This window comes from Homalodisca vitripennis, chromosome 2 (assembly GCF_021130785.1).
Source record: "Homalodisca vitripennis isolate AUS2020 chromosome 2, UT_GWSS_2.1, whole genome shotgun sequence".
NCBI lineage: Eukaryota > Metazoa > Arthropoda > Insecta > Hemiptera > Cicadellidae > Homalodisca > Homalodisca vitripennis.
In genome coordinates this window covers 81,648,793-81,671,881 of record NC_060208.1, presented here as the reverse complement: position 1 = coordinate 81,671,881, position 23,089 = coordinate 81,648,793, and the positions used below count along the sequence as shown (strand labels likewise).

The following is a 23,089-nucleotide window of genomic DNA, read 5'->3' as shown; positions in this document are numbered from 1 at the left end:
ATTATAAGTAATGAGAGTTTTACCTCGATTTGAATCGGGAAAAGAGAACTGTGTCATCCTATTGAGTGACTTAAATCACGTTTAGCGAAATTGCAATTTGGTTGACATGCACTATCATAGAACTCTTTCTTGTCATGTAGAAATGAAACTTCATAAACATTTTTAAGTAAAAATTAAAAATTTCTCTGGATTTGTTACGCCTATGCATTCAAAGTCTTGTTCTTTACTGTAGATTCAATAGCAGTGTGTAAACAATAAAAGTCCTGGCGATCTAGAAAGGCTACTACAACGCAAGGGTACGGTGCCCATAAGACCAATTTAAAAATATACGCTGACGTTCAGCCAAATACTATGGAGTGATAAGCACTACCATCGACTTTGTTTTGCTAATATAACAAAATTAAGCTTTAAAAAATATGTCTATTCGTTTTTTAAATGTTGTGCGTATAGGCAGACAAATAGACAAATACAATTGGAATATTCCTAGCCCCCCACAAGTGTAGGGTTTACTGAAGCTCAGCTAATTATACTATATATATATATATCATAAAAACTTTTGATATATGAAAGTGCTCTCATACTTTTGTTGTTTAAATATTTTTAGTTATGTATGAAGTAATAAGTTTTACTTTATCAACTAGTACTCTAAATAATAACAAAGAAATAATAATAATAACATATATAAATATATGTAATAATAATATTTTACGATAATATATAATCACATTAATTCTGTTCTCATTCAAAAAGTTAATATTTATAAGAAATTATGCATTTATATTATCATAAAGAATTCAAACTTTTCACTATTTAAACACACAGCCAATGTTTAATAATCACACAATTAGAAGCGTTTAAAAACATGCTTCATTTTATATTACAGTTTTAATTTTTATTTATTACGCATATTTATACATGAATATTATACAGAAATAAAAATATTGGAACAACAAAAGTTTAATGGGCATTCTTTGTTTATTTGATAGTTTTTTATTTAATACATTAATACAATACACTTATCTTACGGTCAAAAAATTGTAATAAGTAATGAATAATATTATATATATATATATAATATAATTTCAAGAATTTTTAATAAATAAATTATTAATTATTAATACGTTTTACAGGAATTCATTTTGAATTGCATGGGTAGCCTTATTATTAGTTACAGATTAGCTTATTAATTAGTTCTTTAGAAGTTTTTTTATCAAGATATACAGAAACGACACAAATTACGAATAAATATGTCATGAAATATGAGCAACTTACCCAGAACGTTGAATAGCAAAATTGATGTTCCATTAGACAGGAAGGTGACGAAATGTGACTTTTTTCTGAAACGCTCCTAAATAAACTGTTGACAGTCACACGTAACCACAAAGAGACGTACAAATGAACAGGGAGCGTATATGTATCATGTATTAGAGGCTAATCTGTGTAATTTATCTATAGAAACGATAAGATACAATGTGGTTGATATATACCGACAGACCGCATGTGCCTAGACTAGCAGGCGATGAGGCAATAGGCTGAGCTATTGAAGCAGACCAAAGCTGGAAAAGATAAAAATAGTTCTGTGTACCTGAACTGATACAAACTGAGTGCTTATGTAACTAAAGCCCGTATTCTAGTCATTGTTACAGATTCCCTTATCTTTGCTTAGAATTTAGAACTTATTAAAGACTAGTTCTAATTTATCTTTCACGAAGTCTTACGTTCAGTTCAAACGTAATTGACTGATCAGTTTAAACTTCTCATTTATTGTTTATGTGTTTATACAAACTTTACCTTCCTCTTTTGCTTTAAGGGATTTGGTCGAGAGAGAGGACTGGCTATAAAATAAACGAAATGCTTAAAGAATGGAATATAAATATCTTTTAGAATTCATGGAACTGGATTATATTTATGTGTGTCACAAAAAATATTGTAATCATTAGTTTCATTAAAATTTGTTTGTTTACAAAAAAAGTGCAGTGAAATTTTAGTTTAAGACAAAAAGGAAAGGAAGAAACTATTCAAAAACACCAATTTAATTATCTTATCTGAAATTTGTCAGTACACTATACTTAAAGGATATGGTAATCTTATATATATATTTTTTTTTTAATATCTAGACTTACATCGCACGTTAAGTTAAACAATCTACTTCAGCTGTAAGATTAATTTCTTTGCAGCTTTTGGGTTAAGAGTTATTAACCCACAAATAACCTAGTGTAGACATAAAGAAACAGTTACACGCGCTGCTTTAATCAGAGCATAGTCATTTAACTAAATTAATCTGAGCTGTGATGTGTTAAAAACGTGTTTAGTAAGTGTTTTTAAGAAGTTGCATATTAAAATACGTTATATTTTAATATTGACTATTTATATCGATAAAACCCATAAAAAGGTTCAAAACTAATAATTCATTCTTTTTGAATTTGATACACTAAACATATCCCGTGGTCGGGTTATTTTTTATTTATTTTTATTTTTTTAAGGAGAAGCCGATCTCCTGCCCGTCCTCATGGGCCACTGGCCTGTGCGAGGACCTTATCAAACAGAATAAGAGGGAGAGTCGATACAGCACAAGGTCGATGGTACTGATAAAAAGTGCAATAGTAACAGACAGGATTCGAACCTGCGCTATCTCTAACTTAAGACTCAAAGTCCAACGTCTTAGACCACTCGGCCATCGGCACTCCTGTTGTGCACGTGCCTCAATGGGCAGAGCTCTTTTAGGTCCAAAGAGCTCCGTAGGTCCACCCGAATTATTGTTTAGTTGATATTGTTAAACTACTAGCAAAATAAACACAAAAAACAGCTCTCTCTTGGCTCGACAATGAGTATTAATGTACGTTTAAGATGACATGAGACCCAAGCAACAAAAGTAGGCAATGTTATTTATTATACATAGAGTAGCAGTTGCATAGTATTACACATATAATAGTCTGTAAAAATCTATTTTACTGTAAGGCCCAAATTTTTAAACGTGTTCGTGGTTTTATTAACTGTATTATTTGTATTTTCTCAAACTAAAGGTGTTGTATAATAGTCGAATAAATTATTTAGTTGCATTATTAATATTAGGAAGACAACTTAAATCACACATACACATACTAGTATTGTAAAAAGAGTTTATATAAGAAGTAATGATAGGTACTTTTTCACATTCAGTATTTTTGTATCCTGTAAACCCATCAACAGTCAATTAGTTTAGCAGATACACCTTCCATTGTGTAAAATGATCTAGCAATTATATTCTGAGTTAGGTGACGTCACGGTGATGCCAGTCACTTCTCTTAGGTAGACCATGTTCTGCTCACAGAGAATGTAGTAGTCGATCGCAAACGATAGAAACTGCAACAAGTCGTGGAACATTGTACAAAGATGGACAATTTGTGAAGGAACGTTTTATTTTGTCGGATAAAACGAGACCAGACTAGAGACAACTTACCACAAGGAACAGTTGTGGAACGACGATTACGAATCCTGCGGCAGCAAAATCCCTGGAACCCTCGTCACACTGAGACACGAGCAGTCTTAACTGACAACAATGATGTTAACATTTATTCACAGGATGTTAACGAAGCATATCCGGAACAAGTTGTGTTGTTCCGTAAATTCTTCAATAATAATCAAAGTAACTTACCAGTTTACTAACAACCAATTGGATTTTAATGACTTATAGCTGGAAATTGGCAAATTTATATCTGAACTAACCTTAATATAACAAAAGTCTCACTTTAAAGCTCTGTTTAAACATTGTCTCCCTCAAAAATGTATCTTTAAACAGCACTAAAGTTTAGAAAACTCACTGGTAACATGTTTATTTTTTTACTTAAGAAATTCGTAGGACAAGTTTAACGATGTTTGTATATTATATTTTTAGGTATGGACGATTTGTCACAAAAAACTGAATAGGTAACTTTTAAAAGTGAATTTATTTATTTGTGGCAATAGTATTAATTAAATTATACAAATGTATTTATATTTACTTCCTTCCAAAAAAACTTTCTGAAGCTAAGTATTTTTAGTTTTGTGGTCGGAGCAACGTAAGCTAAATAATAAGGCTGAATTTTGCTACATTATCATTCTTAAAGGCTCTTATTTTATCCATTTTATTTATTAGAGAAATTTAATCTTGAATTGATCTTTCTGGAGGATTCAGATCTCTGTAGTGATTGCTTTCATGCAAATCCACCCTCATTCAAGTAATTTAATTGCCAATGTTTTGATGTTCCTGCAGTTTTTACATATTTTAATTTCTGTATCCGGGGGTTGTGTGTTATAAATAAGATTAAAAGAAGTATCAGCAATGTCAGAGAAACTCAAGGAAAAGTTCAAGGCAATTTTTCCCTAACTATTCACTATTATAGTCCTGTATGAATAATAGCACCAGCTATACAGGTTCGATATCTGAGACGTAGATTTTCTCTGTACAATTATTAATTCTTTCTTTATGAATGCAAAGTGAAGAAAATGTTTTATACCATTACTATAATATTGTATGAAATCATGTTAACCCACATGTTCCCATTTGTACCTATACAGGACACCTCCTTACGGTTATTTAGTTGTTATGGTAGTAATACTCTAAAGGCAGATTTAACTTAGATATATGTAAACAATTTATATTTAACATATATCTATACATTTATCATTTGTGTATGTAAATATACAGAGCGAGGTTAGCATAAATTAAGAAAACGATAGTAGATTAATAACAACAAGTAAAAGATTCATATTCATAAGTAAAAGATAATATCCTATCTCACTTATTTTACTGTTTGTCTGTCTATACGTGTTTTTTTTTTAAATTTATATGATAGAAATAGCTTATGTGGATCATTTTATATATATTTTTATATATACATTATTTTTACCTATATACAAATTTCATAACATTAAAAGTCTCCTGAGGAAATTTGTATTCTTATCACTGGTTTTTTCGTTTGGTTATATCAAACACATGTATCACTTAAACAACCAAATAAGAAATAATAAATGAACACAAAATAAGGGTACTTTTGCAGCACTTATTGTTTTGAAGACTCATTAGTAGTGGTTAGACAACACTACTGCGTGGTTAGTCTCTTCACCCGGCAAGTGAGAGATTAGGATTTAATTGACGGATTATTTCTTTATGAGTGTTTATTGATATTAAATTAATCTATTGCTATTCCATACATTCAAAAGTTGGGATTTATTATAAAACACAATAAATAAAAGTGTTACCTTCATGAGCTCCCTCTGTGGCAAGTGACTCACTAGTGTCGTGAAGATTTCTTCTGATAAACGCTCATACTGAAATCAATATCAACCAACATTTATGTATTGTAGGAAAATCTGTTTTGTTGAACATTGTGTCTGGTAATAAAAATTTTAAATTTTAATACTAACCTACACCTAAATTAGCGTATACGCCTCAGAAATTCACTTTTGCACCCCATCACATGTACTTGAAATGTGGTACATTTTTGAGCCAGTTTAATGTACCGTTTACCGTTACGTTATATTCCCTGTGACAATAATTACCCTGTAACTAATCCTACCTGGTCAGATTTCAGAGCCACGCAGACAATAAGCAGTCCCAAGTAGCCGCACCAAGACATAATTTTGACCAAACTTCCAGCTAGAGGATCGTCAGCATACGCATGATAAACCGAGTCATTTAAAACACCGTAGTTGAAGTAGAGCATTACAGCCAGAACGTGCAGAGATAATGTTTTCTGGAGATCATCAAACAGGGGAGCGAACTTCATCAGAAGATGGCAGAATTCCTCTGGAGATTGTAGATGCCTGGGGTTGGCATCTCGGTTGTTACGCCAAACCCGGATCGAGTCTCGGATAATAATGCTACAGCAGTAGAATAGTGATATTAGAGTCAAGCATGCTCTAAAGAAAAAGCAAACAGAAAACATGTATTGCATGACTAACTGGAAATTGGTCGCCCCCATTCCTAAAGTTGAAACTTGACTAAAGACCATTTGGAATACTACGCCAGTTGTTAACGTCAGCCAACCGAAAACGGAAAGGTTAGATGTTTCTGTTCTTGACGTCATTTTACTGAGGATGTTTCTCAGATCGTCAATAATTTTGAAACTTCTGATCAGATCTCTGGAGCCGAGCAAGAGCCACCCGATCACTACCAAATCCACTGCCACTGATAATAAGTCATGGACAATTATGAAAGTGTTGTCTTTGAACCTACACGTCAAAAAGGTTACGTTCCATTTGATGGTAATCAACGATTGCAGGATGAAACTCAAGACTGGTACTGTACAATAGTTAAAATTTAAATTCTCAGAAGTCTCGCCTAAAACATTTGTCGAGGTGAATTGTCCTAGGATGTAGTGGAAAACCATCAGGGGTCGGAAGTTTCTGTATATGCTTGGGACAGACATCTTAACTCTTTCGGCTACGTAAAAAACTGCAGATTTGATGCAATATAAAGTTTCTAAGTTTCACGGAATAATATTTTTACTTTTTCAATTCAAATTCAATCAATAAGTATAACTTAATGTCATTATTACAGAAAATTGTTAAAACCACTTAAACCAAATTACGGTTTAATAAAAAAGTGTGCAGCTGAATTGCGAGTAATTTGTTGTTGTAACGTTGACAGAATAATCTATCTACCCTCATACAAACAGTACTACTGGTAAAATAAACCATTTAATTCTGGTAAATAGCGCTTTTAAAATCATTGTGTCATTTTATCTCTCTAATTGACTATATTAATTTTGTTGCCAACATATTTGCATGCTTTTTTAGTTGATAGATAAATTAAATAAGATGATTCGGGTTGAAAAGGCCATTGAATATTGTCTGTTACGAGAGAATTAAATTAAGAGGGACAGATGAGAGTGTGTATGTGAGCAATTTACAGAAAGGTTTATAAAATAACTAACACGTATTCGTGGCTTCGCCCACAATTTCTATACAACAATCCGTATATTTGTTTGAATAGCTTCCTACACTTTGAATTTCAGAACCTACACATGAACTATTTTATATCAATGTAGAGTAACTCCTAAGTCGAAGTTCATAGTTTTCTTAATGAAAGCTCTTGTAATGATAGGGTCGTATGATCTTTTTAAAGTGTAATTAATCATATATCGTATATCAGGTACATATTTTACAGTGTTCATGATTAAGAGGACCAGAAGTTAAGAGAAAGTGTGAGTAATCTTATTTTAAGTTTTGAACTTCTAGTTTAAATTAATTATATTTCCAACGTAAAATTGGAGTTTGCTGTTTTGCCTCGAGAAACAATACGATACATATATAATTATATATATTTTGTAACATATATAAACTATATATAATTTTGTAATGAGGTTTGAAACAGTACAGTTTTCTAAATTGAATGGATATAGATATTGTTATTGAAACTTAAAAACTAAAATCAACATAAATAATACTAACACACTTCAATACTTACATTGTGGCAGTTGCCATCCAAATGTAAAGATAATACATGATACAGTAAATTTCATGTTTTCCAATCGATGTTTGCTACATCATAGTATTTTCTCGGTTTGGTCTAGGAATTATATCAGTATCGTATACCCCATAAGTGAGAAATGGATGCGATGTCACCTCGACGATTTTATGTTATAAAAATTGCATTTAGTATCTCGTGCATTTCTTTGTGACCCAGAATAATTAATAAATTGGTTTGTCTTGTTGCCAAGATGTTGAAATAAGAAGTGTTTTTACTTTTGTTATGCTTTCACTATATCTAGGTAAACAAATTTAAATATTGGCTAAAATAATTAACCACATGGCCGTGCTGTCATTTTAACAATTATAATTTATGTTTGATGCCAGTGCTGATAGCGTTATGGCTTAAGACATCGGACTTTGAATCTTAGTTAGAGATGGTGCAGATTCAAAACCTGTCTGTGACCGTTGCAGTTTCTATCAGTATCGCCGAGTTTGTACTATACGACTCTTATTCTTTTTTATAAGATTTTTGCACATGCCAGTGAAAAAATCTTTTTATAAATACTTTTCTTGTATTTTTTTCTTACTCAATTATATCGAGGGGAGGGAATTATTCCCAAACCCATAGGACGTTACGCTGAAAACGTTTTATGTATGGAAAACCCATAAGTTATTGAGTCATTCTTTTGTGAAAGTTTGCATGATAACTTAATCCAGTTTTAATTAATTCACGAAATAAAATAACAATTAATTTTTATACGCTACCTTGTGAAGAAGCAAAATTCTGGTCTCGTATGTGGTATGAATTTACTACATTGTACGAATAACTATCTGTCTGTCTGTCTGTCCGCACCATACCTGAAGACAAATTGACCTATAGACTTGGCAATTTTACATAAAGCACCATTTATACGGGGTGTACATAAAGTCCTGCACAGGTATAATATTTTCTGAACGATAACAGATAAATCAACAAGATTTGGTACATCAACACTACACCTAAAAATCTACTTTTTGAAGGAACTATAAGTTTTCTGTAATATTATGGGGACGTCCCGCAAGGAGTCAGAAAGAAATCTTAAATAGGAGCATAGGTCAATATGCACATCATTTTAAAGGGCTTATCTAGCAGAGTTTAATGCCGCAAACCGCACTCAAAAAGATCTTTAAAATTTAACTAATGAAATATAATAAATAGTAATGTATCGTTTATTAAATGTTATAGATATTAGTTATTCTTATACATGACGAAATGGAGAGTTTTCTAAATAGCTGATTTATTTACGTGAGCTATCCAGAAAATAGATTACGCTTTCATATAAAAAAAACAAAGTACAAGATGACAATATTATTACATGCATTTGAAAGTGGCACTAAAATACTATTCTTCAACATAGTCACCATAAAAACTTAGGCAATTATCATAGCGGTGAATTCAAGCGTTATAAAACTTTGCCGCCTGAGACTTGAATCAGGTACTTATACCCTCTCGGAGTCCCATGCAGAGTTATCAAAGCACTACATCGCGTTAAGTCTTCATCGCTGGAAACAAATGGTAGTCGCTGGGTGCAGGTCCGGACTGCAAGGCGGATGTGGAATCACCTCCCACTTTAAAAGCAACCAGGAAAAGATTTTCGAACTTAACTTTCCTCTGATCTTGTTTTGTCTTGTTCTTTTTAAAGGTTTCATAATTACTCGTACAATGAATGGGTGTGTCACGTCCTATGAAATCAACAAGAACTCCTTTCCTGGCCCTAGAAACAGTTGCTAAAAAAATTCCAAGCTGACAATTTTAGCATGCACTTCCTTGGGTTTGTATTGCATGACTCCATAGACTGTAATGTTGTTTCGCAATTGTGTTTTACCTATGTCTCGTCTGCTTTAATGATTCCAGCATTGAGTCACATTTTTTTCAGTGTTGGTTACATTAAAAGTTTAGTACATATTAATGAAGCAAACTATTTGTGAATTTGTAAACGTTGAAAGTTGAAATGGCTCTATGAAATCTAGCTATTATAAAAGTAAGTAATCAATTGCATGAACATTGAGCAGCTTCACACAAATTATTTTGTAAGGCATTTATTTACAATAATTTGTACACAACTTAAACTTACACTTGTACTGTACCTTCATCTAGTTATTTTTTTAATGCTAAAACTAAACTAAAAGTAATATCATAGCATGTGTTCATATTTTGTTCATTGTAAGAAAATGAAATAGATTTTTTGCCCTCAAAAGATTATTAAGTTTATGTTTTTACTTGGAATTAATGCTTAATTAACATAGCTATACTATGTTGTTAATGTCTTGTCTACGTCATTCGTGGATGTCAAAATATATTCATTTTTGTTAAGATGTAATTGCTGATTCGCTCTTGGCAGAAATCTGCGCACGTAGGGGCTGAAGAGGTCAGGGTTCATTGTTGCGGTGTTGGGAGTTCCGGTGAGTAAGGACACGATCAGGCCTGCCACTACTCCAGTCAGAGTGCCAAGCAGAGAGTAATAGTTGTAAGACAGTTGGTACAAGAGCGGTACAGAACTATCCGCGACCACGGGAGATCCTACCCCAGTATAGTTGAAGAGGCTTGATGTACTTGAACTGAAACAATCATCAGTAAATTCAGTTGAGCACCAATAAAATATTTAACACAACAATTGAAATAATCATTTTTAAAGTAAGTTAAATGAGATTAAGACAAAATGAGTGGAAATACCAATCTTAATTAAAGTGTCTATAAAAATATAAACCAACCTAAGGGTTCTTATTAGAATAAATTATAAGACTCTAGACATACGGCATAAGCTACAGTCAAAAGTTTTAGTATGGCGATGGCTTTCTTAAGAACTTGCTTTAAATAGGTGTTAACAGCAAGCACAAGTCCTGAAAAAATCTAAATTTCCTGGTTCACATCATGTCTAAAGTTTGCTGTAGCACAAATCAATTATTGAAAATTTTGGCCTCGTTTTGAAGAGCTACTGAACTTGACAAAAGAAAAGCTCATGATAAAGCTCCATGCTATTATTCCACGAAATGAGAAGACAGCTTAGAAATAATGATGCGTTAACATGTTGAGGAATACTGACAGCTATAACCTATCTAGGGTCTACTAGAGTAAGCAAAATTATCATTGATGGACTCCGGTGAGTAAACAACACTTAATTATTGCGTTTATTCAAAATGCATTAAAATACTATAAAAGACCAAAATAATGCCTTATTTGCACCATATAGGCGTTAAAACGATTCTTTTTCAAATTTTGGTAAAGCATGATAACTTTTGAAACATGCGAATTCAAAATGTGCACTCATAAGCAGTTTCTTGTCTTTTATACTCACTCATTAAATAAGGGTTTTTGATTGCATGTACTTTAGTAACATCATTTTAGTCCAGACCATCAATAATTTTACCACAGTATTCTCAAAACGCTTATATTCACTCCAGTACATTAATTAAACATAGCCTATAAAGGAGTTGGCGCAAAACAATGACTGGACAGTTCGGCAGCAAAGCTGTTACATATTCTGTCGCTAGGGGCTAGCATCCTACAGCACATTACACGTTCCCCAGTAAAAATAGTATGTAAGAACGCCACTAGAGAACGTAAACAGCCGTAATATAGATTATTTGAACAAGCCTATGACGGACGGTTAAAACCGTCATTACTATTTTGGGATCGAACGGCTATAACTGTCAGTACTCTTTTGGGATCAAACGGCTATAACCGTGATTACTCTTTTGGGATCAAACGGCTATAACCGTCATTACTCTTTTGGGATCAAACGGCTATAATCGTCAGTACTATTTTGGGATCAAACGGCTATAACCGTCAGTACTATTTTGGGATCAAACGGCTATAACCATCAGTACTATTTTGGGATCAAACGGCTATAACTGTCATTACTCTTTTAGGATCAAACGGCTATAACCGTCAGTACTCTTGTGGGATCAAACGGCTATAAACGTCAGTACTCCTTTGGGATCAAACGGCTATAACCGTCAGTACTCTATTGGAACTACGTTCAGCTACTCCTCAACATCTTAAATGACTTAAACCATGAAGATAGCGATACATATGAAAAAAAGCTGTTAACCTGTATAAAAAATATATATTAATTGCTGTTGCTCATTTTGTTAGTCGTTGTTTCGTTAATGCTATGCAAATAAAGATACAGAAACTCATCTGTACAGATGGATTATTGGCAAACTCTGTTTTACAAACTCCACTTAACTGAAGTTAATAAATTGTGTGGACTTCTACTCAGCGGGGATGAAATATTTGAAAAATTTAATTTCAATTTCCATGCTAATTACAAAACAATCTACATACAGTTATTACACTAAATGAGTTAGCGTATGAACTAGACAAGTATACAAAAGTAACGTGGAAATTCCCACAGCGTTTAATACTATTAGATTGATTTTAAACTGTTATTATTTCGTTTTTTTTTTTAATATTTTCCTCTGCTCGTAGTTGAGTAATCTGCTTCAAATAACATTCCTGAAAAAGTAAGTTTTTACCCTAAGAGCTCTGGCACCTCTCTCTTATCTACTTACAGTATTTTAAGTCTCAAGTATAAATTATTTTTGAGTCGATATTTTAAATAATGAATTGAATGTCTGTATTTAACGTCCAAATCGAAAATAAATTAGGCTACATCATATTTGGACTGATAAATACTTTTGTTAAAATCTAATTTCCAGCGGTATCGTATATTTTAGCGGTACGGTCTCGATAGTGAGAAAGTTTAGATGCTATAATGAACCATCTTATTTATTGTCACGAACTATTAGTAGGTTATATACTAATAATACACGAATGAATTGCCTGTGATACAATTTACTCACAACTTAAAAGTAAATTATATATAGGTTCAAGATCATTTGTGATATATCACTAATTTAGACAGGGCCATTATAGAAAAATTTAAATTCTACTAATCTCTTTTTACTTATTAGTTATTACAAGTGAAGAGTTTAAATTCGAAAGCTTCGAGATGAACTCCATTTGGGAATCAAATAGTTTCATAAATGCACAAGACATAATGACACATAGTGTATGATAAATCCTGAATTCTACGAATTACCTCTGGATTTAAATTCACTACTCACTTAAAATTTTCACATATACTGGCAGGACAGTTGTCTATACTGGTGACTTTACCGGGGAATCGAAGTTTTCCATCCAAAGCATATAATTGGGCGTTTAAGATCACCCAACTGGTTACCAGTAGACTCGCAACCGCTGATGCTATGGCACCCTAGAAAAAAAATTATATTACTTTCTTAATTATTTACAACGTTTCGAAATCAACACTTTATTATAAAACATATGTTGTATACGAAATGCTAGAAAAAATTTGAATTTGATGTTCTGGCTAGTAAGATAGTTGTTAAAATTGTTAGGAAAATGGCAGAATTTATCAATCTGATGATTATCAAACATCGTATTAAATGTTCTCCAGAAAAATAGATCAGATAGATTAGAATATCAGTTACCTAGAATATTAACTAACTTAAATAGCAAAGTTAGAAATCCGTCGAAACCATTGTTTCAAACCTTCAGTAGTATAAAATTGCCTTAAAATCAGGTTACAGTATGAAAATTGAGCTATTATAATAAACACCGATTCAAAAATATTCCTACACTTAATTAACTTTTTGTCTAAGTTTTAACTCCACACAGTCACAAATAAAATGTATAATATTCTCAACTAAAACCACTTATGTTCTTATAAATATTCCAGTATCTTTTAAAGTTTCAAGACTTCAATACTTACAGATCTTTGAAGATATTACAACAAAATACCAGCCATTAATATATCTTCACACAAAAAAAGTACAAATAAATGCTGAATGTATTAACGTATCTTCATATTGTAATTCTTTTCTGTTTCCTATGCCATCTGCTTTTAGCTTGTTAATATACTATCTATCTAAAAATGTTATGATAAATCTTTTCTCTTTAAAAAAGAATCTGTTAGTAACTTGTTATAGCTAGTTTCTGTGTTATTCTGTGTTATAACTGATTTGAGATTATTAAAAACAGAGTCTGCTAAAACACCTGTGTAAAGCAAGGTCTGAATGTAAAACTTATTACATTTACTTTTGAATTAGCACGTGGGAAGAATACGCCAAGAGTAAAAAGAGAAAAGGTCGCTCCCTGAGCAATGCCCATTAGGCTCACCGCCACCTGTAACAGGTAAAGTCAACCTTAGACTTCATTCAGAAGAACATCACGGATCCTAATTATTGTTTAATGATAGCGATCAAACATTGTTTAATAGCAGAGAATATCTTATAAACGAGATTAGTAGAGACGCGCAGAGACGACCGGTGGATGTCAGTCACTCTTATATCATAGATTTTGGATTAATAAGCTGGAATCAAATTTAATAATCCAAACAACATTTCGCTATAAAATATTGTTATAATGCTACTAAAATAAAATAATGTGCCATAAATGTTACCAAATACATTGTGTTACAAAATATATAATCCAATAAAATAGCGCATAGAAAGGTTAATGAAGCAAATTGATAAATGTTTAATATAACATGATATAACTGAAAGTTAAATGAAACTCAAGCACCACGAAAAGTTTTTAGGATTGAACATAATGAGCATTATTGGAGAGAGAGAAATATAGCATCAATAATTAATTTTGTAAGTTCCAAAATTTAATTTATTAGGAACACATTTCAACCTTAAGTCTTTACATGGGTCATTTTATTGTAACGGTTTATTATTAAATTGACAAAAATCCATACGATGGCATAATTTAGTACAAATCTCTTGCATGAATAAATTTCTTACCATAGTTTTACATAAACATTTATTTAAAGTACACATGAGTATTTCCTTATACGCTTCAAAATATTTTGATGACTATTTGAAACTATAATGTTTAAAAACTGTAGAAATAATATTTGATCTTTCTTCCTTATTTCTGGAAAGGTAAAATATTTGTAGGGGAACACTTATTTAGAAACTAGCCCATATAAAAAGCAATTTATTTATTTATATCTCTGTATAATTCATAATATTAATATTGATTAATATTAGTTAACGTACGTTTAGAATTAATTAATTTTATAAACGTACAATTAAGAATAACATTGCGTAGTATATTGTACACAATATTTTTTATTAATTGCGTTAATGAAAAAATCAAACTTAATATGTTATGTACTTATTCTAAATTAAACTTAAGCTAATTAACTAGTTTAGTTTATTGTCAATAATACTAATAATAATGTTAATAATAATAATAATTACATCTTATATTATTTATACTGTTAATATAAATCACATTGTAGATAAGATAAACATAATTATAGAGCAGGGTTGAATAAACTTAGGTGGCATGTAATTACATCAAGATACAGATTTAAAATAAGGATAATGGGGCTATCTTAAATATTTCATTAATCTAAGCAAGTTTTGTATCAAAATACAAATTGAAATTTATATTAAATAACAACTGACAGGGTGGAGTTACTTCGTGAGCAGATTTTGATAACAGTTGAATCTATCATCTGCCATCTTGTTTCGCATGATTTTATCTAGAAGACCTATGATGACGTGGAGCTTTGTGAATTGTTATGAATTTTATTTAAAAACTTGGCGGGGTTTTTCATGAATTGTGATGTCTAGGTGTAAATCTATTGTGTAAATCATAGTTCATTAGATGATTAACGATATCCTCAGATATACCTTAGGGTACGTACTCTTACGGGTATGTCGGCAGATATTTTGTGGTGGTTTTTAATTTTAAGTAACTTATACAAACCAAAGTTATTTATAATCGGAAATATTGTTGATAAATTCCTTGTGAATAAACTTCCCGATCACCTCTCTTTATTAATTACTATACATTACAGAACCCTAATTCAGTAACAGTCTTACCTGATACACGGTCCCTAGTTTTTTCAACTACACCAACCAGAGATGCGCATATTATGCATATAATGACAACAATTGATTTTATAAAAGTGGACTGTTTGGCTTCAGAATGTTGTACCCCGGGATAGAACACTTCCAAGAAATCTTTATACAATATTCCTCCAATAGTGTTAAGCCAGGCTGACAGTGTACTGGAACACAATTTGTGAATTAGTACAAACAAAATATGATGAGTTAATATTTGATGTTTACATTATGATGCTATAAGAAATATACAAATTTTTAAATACATATTGGAAACTCAAATCCAGTAACACCAAATCTAATTTCTATGATGTATCTAATTATTACCAAAGCTCTAATTTGATACGCTATGTGATCATTTTGGTTGACTTTCGGTTGCGTTTTGATCAAATTACTGGCCTCTTAAGTGTAATTGATAATCTGAGAATGTTTGAGAGGCAAGGTCAGGTGATATTCGTTGGACCAAGTTAAACCAGTATAACTTAATTATAAATTGTAACACAGAGAGCATTATTAATAAATATATTTAAATTATAATTTTTAACTTAACATATTACAATTCAAAAACACATATATTATGTATCTAAACATTTTCTTCCATAAGGTTTATGCAGTTCTCAAAGTGAATGGAGTTCAAACCGGAATTCTTGTTTTTGCCGTGAATGTACTGCCAAAGTATGTAGTAAGTTAAGGTCACCATATTGATTTCCAGCTTCCATTCCTTTTGGAAAATGTTTTGAGACTTTTGCTGTATACAAGGGGATAACTAATAAAGCTTCGTATGTCAGGATAATATTATTCATTTTAAGGGTAATGTTTGAATGATGAAACACATTTTTATATTTCCGTGACTTAAATAGGAAACATGTTCGAAAATTAAGTATTGCAAAAGAATTTTCAATCCAAATGCCAGTCTTGTGCAAAGCACTCGTATTTTACGCTAAGTATGTACAACGAAATCATGCCGTAAGTTTAAATTTGAGAGAAAAATGTCAAATACAGTAAACTGCCTTTAATCCGGCGGCACGATCAAGACTCATCCATGTCAAATTATCAAATGTTGTTGGATATATATTATCAGAGGAATAATGTAGAAATAATAAATAAACAAACAATCAAAGTAAAACACGTTTTTATTATTCAAATATAACCTGTAGGTATTACTTGTTATATGTTGCTCTATAAAACTATTTTCAAGAGTCTATTTGCAGTGAGTTGTCTACGCATCCCAACAATTGGGTCAACACGTTCAAGGTCGAGGTCACGTTTATCACGGTCACAGCCCCGTAACGGATTGCAACTGCCGCGAAACGTCAGTCGTTTAGAGTCTTCCTCCCATCACAGATCTGTGCTGAGCACAATAACTGTGAAATTGAACTACCATTACTAGACTCAATTGAATTTATATTAAAAAATCAATTCAACCTGGTTACACAGGTTGACAGAAGATGGCCTAAGTTAGTCACGTGACTGAGTCTAATCGATACCACTCGAAGTCGGCCGAATATGACGTAAAACCCAACCATCCAAGTTTAATCCTTCTCTCAATAGAATGTCCTAAAATCTTTTACTAATAAACACGGTTAGACACACATATTGTAAATAACCTATTGTAATTAAAATCATCTTAAGAAAATCTAAACTCACAGGAAAGGACCTAATTTAAAATAACATCTAATTAATAAATTGTTAAACCTAAATGTTATTATCACTCTCTATTGCATGCTATCAATGTCTATGTGTATTTATAATTCAAGGCAATCACAACTAAAAAGAGTTACAGGTTCAAAGAGGCTTTTTGGTTTTCAAACCTAGCCTATGCCAAGTGGCATCAACAAGAAATAAAAAAAGGCGTCTAGACTCTTAACCACACGCGCCATACGCTGCGACCACCACGAGCGGAAAAAAACATCGCTGCGTATTGCGTTGTTGAGGAAAATGTTACTTTTTCCAAAAGATATGCCGGATTACTAAGCGTGCCGAACTGTAGGATGCCGGATTAATGGAATTTTTCTGTACTTGGTATAGTTTTACACTGTCCCGAATACCTAAAACTGAGGTTTAGTACTATGGAACTAGAGGAAATATTCCTAGTCCACTAGACCACGCGGAGTTTAAATATTTTACTCTAATATCACCAGCTTAAAGTACGCAATGAGATTACACAGACTTAAAATTCCTATTAAAGCATATCTGTATGCGATAAGAGTTTTTCACACGTGGGTATCTGACTTTGCAGTACTCAGATTTTAAGATTATTATTATTACAGGTAACCGGTAATGATGAGAACCTATGAAAGTATTCAGAAAGATGATTAGTTAATCATAAGGGATAGAACTATCATACGATAAACATTGTAGGTAGCAGATTTAAAAATTCCACTCGTGTGTTTTATCCTAATTATAGAATGTTTTATAATATCTTAGTATGAGTATATTATGCGTTCCAAAGCTTTATTCAGCAAAGCTGCCAAAATGGGTTTGAAGGGTTCTATTAGATGGTAGATCAATGAGGAAAAATGTTCATGTGACAATTACTACGACAATCACTCGTAATATAATTACAAATCTAGGGTAAATTCTTAAGTAGGTGTGAGCAGAAATCGACACGCGAAGCGTGCAGAGGTGTCATCTAATTTATGCCAACTACGTTTTACCTGAGAGCTGCACTCATGACTCCAGACATGAACAGTCCCGCGATACCAGGATAGTCTCTACCAACTTCCATCACGTACAGGGGCACCATTTGATTGGCCTTGGTGATTACCTGAACAAATACAATTTTTCTAACTTGACAATATGAAATAAATCATATGGATATACTAATCTAGAAAAAGTAAGTAACTTAACTATATAACTTATGTAGCTATTATAATTTTAGGTAGATTTTGCATGCAAAGTCGACCTAGTGCAATCTCATGGTGGCAGTGTAACTTGCCTTACGGAAACGATAACGAACCTAAAAGAGCCGAAATAAGAGGAAACTTGGTACACAAATTCGTGTCATAATCGTCTCGGCTAAGCTCGTTGTTTCAACATACTATGCTGTTCGAATTAATTGGGACAAATGAAAAAAACCAATTTTTTCCTAAAACATTAGTTTTTAATCATTAGATACCTTATTTAGATTGAACAATCAATACATTAGTATGAAGTATGTCCTCCTTTAGCAGAAATGACCTCACCTACACGTCTTGGCATTGACTCCACTAGTTTAGCACACATGTTCTTGACTTCATCATCGTGAAACCAAACTTGTATAGCACTTGTTATCATTTTTTCTTTTGTAGTGCAATCCATCTTAGCTAAACGTTTCTTGAGAATATGCCATAAGTTCTCAATCGGATTTAGGTCGGGTGAGTTACCAGGCCAATCAAGCACTTTTACTTTGTTTTCCCGCATAAAAGTCTTGACCAATTTTGAATTGTGGCAAGGGGCTAAGTCATGTTGAAATGTTCCATCAAATGTTTCCATAAATGGAACTATCCGACTGCGTAGTATGTCGATGTATTTGGCTGAATTCATCATCCCATTGATGGGAACTAAGCTCCCAGTACCATTTGTGGTAAAAAAACCCCAAAACATCTGTTTAGAAGGATGTTTAACAGTCTGTTGGATATGACCTTCTCGCAAAGGTTCACCTTCACTCCGCCTAACAACACTTGATAGATATCCCTGCACAAATAAATGTGATTCATCACTGAAAATAACTTTTTTCCAGTCATCTACAGTCCATGATCGGTATTTCTTAGCCCATACTAAACGTTTTTGCATCATTTTCTTAGTAAGAAATTGTTTTTTCTTCGGTTTTCTTGCCTTTCGACCAACTTCCAGAAGTCTTTTCCTTACAGTTGAAGTACTCACTTCAATACCAGAATCCAACAAATCCCTTCGAAGGTCTGTGCTTGTCTTTCTTGGATTTATTTTGCTATTTCTTATTAGAATTTTGTCAGTTCTTGGAGTTGTTTTACGTTTGCGCCCACATTTTCCTTTTCTTTTTGGAGACAATGATCCGGAATCTTGATATGTTTTTAAAATTCTGGAAACACTAGATTTTCCCACACCAACTGCTGTAGCTATATCTCTCACAGTCATAGACGTGTGTTCATTAAGAGCAACAACTTTAGCACGCTTCCTAGGTGTTATATCCATCTTTGAAGAAGCACGTAATAAACGGAACACAGTACCACAACCACCGACCGCCACAAAGAAAGGCTCACAACTGAAGGAATGACACTCCAAAACCAGTCAAACAAGTTTTTTACAGTCAAGGTCAACCCAGCACACTACTTCTATGCAGTTATAACCGGTTTGAAGCGGTCTGGGACATCACCAGTTATCACAAACTAACAAAGACCAGAAAAACATGTTTGTCCCAATTAATTCGAACAGCATAGTAGCTGCAGTTAACTTAAAAAATAAATAGCTCCGTTATTATTATAACGGTCTATTGACCTAAACTTTATATAAAAATAAAAAATATAAAAATAAAAATCCATTTATTGTGTCTAGACATTTTTTCTAGATATCCATTACATGTAAATCACATAAGGATTTTCTATCACCAAAAACTAGTGGATAAAATTATAAAAAAGCTAATATTTGGTACAAACATTTATCTTATAAAAAACCTGCCTACGTTCATGGGCCATGTTAATACATGGGTTCCAATAGGATCGCAGTTTAAAGTCTTAAATAATTCACAACTCTTTTATTTATGGGACAAGATAAAATTTATTCTGAAATGCATATAAAAGTTAATAAAAATTACGTAAAAAAGCCATATTTGCATCTCGAATGGTTTTCGAAATATTGATTACATGTAAATATCATAAGAATATCAAATTACCTACTCCTTTTAAATGAGCCTAGAGGATGATTTATTTTGCACTTTAATTCAACAGTTTTTAATACAATAATTAGTATGACTTTGAACAACGTATTGCTAATTAATTTCGACCAATCTACTGGTCGTCTGCAATTAAATCGTGTACATCAATTAATTTTTAAGTGAATTATAATTGTATCTGGCCATCGAGCATTAAAACTGATTAATGTTATACTTCAATGAGCCAGTTATATTTTTAGTGCTGGTAAATTGTTTGACTAATTAGTTTCTAACGAATCTTTGATGAATATATAGGGTGTGCTAAGAGTGTGCATTAAATACACAAGTACTCTTTGTTTTTTACGAAGGAGGGGTTGTGAAGGAAACAGATCTTTCCTTCACACAAATATTGTCAACTTACTCCAGCGGCGACAGGATCACACTGATGATATCTCGCATAGAGTATCAAGCCCAAGGAATAGCACAGGCAGTTTATCAATAGCAAACCAATAGCGCTGTAGAATAAAACCCTGAAATAAAATATGTCTTATCAATAAAATATTCAGTGTTCCAAAGGAGACAAGCCAAGTATGTATATTTGCATTTAAATTGCAACGTTGCTTGACTTCACACACCAACGTTTAGGGAAAGGGTGACGAATTCTTGAATTTACCAACCTAGTTGACCCTTGGCATTTAAAATTACAAGGGCAATAAACTTTAACTTTAGAAACACCTCAAGGAAACTGATAAACACAGAACGAGCCACTATTTAATAAGCTGGAGTAATCAGTTCTCAGTTTATAATGTTTTAAAAACATCTGAGACAACCTCCCTGAAGACATACATATAAAAAAATACACTCCATAAGTAACTACGACGCTTAAAATAGGGGATTTAGACAACGTTTTAACAAGGCAAAAAAACGCCTGAGGATAAAGATATGATTTTGCACAATGTTTATACATGTTGCTGGTTCAGGGAAAGGCATTTTTATTGTTTTATTACAAGGGGAGCAGAAATTCCCTTTACCGCCAATGTTTTAATTTTAAAAATAAGGATCTACCTATTCTCAGGTACCACTTATAGTTATATGACCTGTTTTATGTATATTTTTATTATAATTATCTAAATACCGAAGCAATGCGGTTCAAAATTTCTATGGTTTTTTAATTGTTCAACTATAGTGCGTAGCACGATACTAATTCTTCTGCTTCCAAGCTTATGGAATCAGGTGTTTTTAAAATAGAAAAACTTAATTGCCTTGCCTCAAAAAGTTTTGGCGAAAAATTTACATTTATATAAAAAGACAGTTTTGGTAATCAAAAGGTATAGTAAAAACAAGATAGCGTACTTTTGGCCTTCAACATGCTCCTGACCTTCTGCTGGAACCGATATTCTCTACTTCCTAGCCCTCCTGGCATCTTTGGTCATACATTGAGCAGTTTTGACGCCTTTCTTCAATCGTAAAACATCATAACCGCGAAGCTCATGTTCTGATTTTTACCCTTAGTATGATCTAGTTCGTTACAGACAGGGGTGCCCATCCCCCCCAAAGGCTATGGCGCATTCCCCCTAAAAAATTTACCATTCATGTGGGGTGTATAAAATTATACAGTATAATTATTGTCAAATTGTTTTAATAAAATAATATAAACAACACATATGCCATACAAATAATAAATCAATGTACAGTATTACAATTAAAAGTCAAAATGGCTAGAGGTGTTTCAAAAAGGTAACTAACTTGATGAACTTAACCCTTGATGGCCTTTGTAAAGCAGCAGTTTTTTTCCTGTTCTCACTTGATATGCCAAATTTGTGCTATGATCTCACTGTTTGGAATTGATTGTAAAACATCCTTTTCGGATGCCCAAAACCATGCATATCAGACAACCAGGTATCACCCATACTGTTCTCTTTCAGCTGAGCAACTTGTTGCTGGCAGGGCGATGAATTATCTGATACAATGATGTCAAATATGGAAACCCAGATATGTTTCAATAAACAGCGATCCTTTTCGGTCTTATTCAGACAACCAGGTATCACCCATACTGATCTATTGATCAAGATATCGTTTGCCTTTGCAATTGTACTTGTACAATCCAATGTTTTATAAGAAGAATCTTGGGTTTAACTTCAACTTCTTCATTGGTCAGTCTTTCATTTTTGTATTTATCATCTTTTGAAGAAAGGGACATCTGACAGGTTAATATTTTTGATAGCTTGCCTTTGTATAACTGACTGAAAACATCAAACTCTCACAAAGTTCTCGGTATCCAATCCATAGTAAAACCACACAGGTCAGTGACAATGTCTGGGTTTAGGGTGTCCGTCCCCAGTGTTTAGCAGCTTTTCGTGAGAAAAATGAGCCATTTGCTGCACAAAATTTAATGTCCTTTCAGGAAGAACGATCATGTAATTGTGTGATCACGGAATCAAGCACTTTAAAGAAGACTTCTGTCCTTCAGTTTTGCCATTGGATCTAATAATTTCATCAATGGCAAGTTCGTCCATGAATCTTTTGAAGAAAGGATTCGTTTGTTTGAAGTTTTATACTGGAGATTGTGTTCTTGAAGCAAAATGATTTAAAACTGCCTCACAAAGTTTCTCGGTATCCAATCCATAGTTCGGTTCAGTGACAATAGATCTGGAGTTTAGGGGGATAGTTTCAGACTCCACCGTCGGAATCCATTCATAGTCAATAATTTCAGACTGAGAACAAATGAGTCACTGGTGACAGAAATTTTGAATAGTTCGGCAAGCAACGATCATGTAATGCAGTGATCACGGAATCAAATAGCACTTTCAGAAATCCTTTTGCTGATGTTCCTTGAGTCGTTTCCATATTTGAGTGTTATCAGATATGTCTTCCAGGCAAGTTTCTCTTCCATCATAGCAA

General features: G+C 32.7%; 1 protein-coding gene across 1 annotated transcript in view; it reads right to left on the bottom strand.

The window, feature by feature from the left end:
• Positions 1–9,549: 9,549 nt before the first annotated feature.
• LOC124355698 overlaps positions 9,550–23,089 on the bottom strand; it is a 73,018-nt gene continuing 59,478 nt past the window's right edge. Inside the window, exons 20-25 of the mRNA XM_046806857.1 lie at positions 20,610–20,718; positions 18,018–18,127; positions 15,340–15,527; positions 13,538–13,638; positions 12,544–12,692; positions 9,550–10,032 (exon numbers count right to left, since the gene is read on the bottom strand). Coding sequence (XP_046662813.1) covers positions 9,726–10,032; positions 12,544–12,692; positions 13,538–13,638; positions 15,340–15,527; positions 18,018–18,127; positions 20,610–20,718 — 964 coding nt within the window. The 3' untranslated portion in view covers positions 9,550–9,725. The remainder of the gene's footprint in view (positions 10,033–12,543; positions 12,693–13,537; positions 13,639–15,339; positions 15,528–18,017; positions 18,128–20,609; positions 20,719–23,089) is intronic.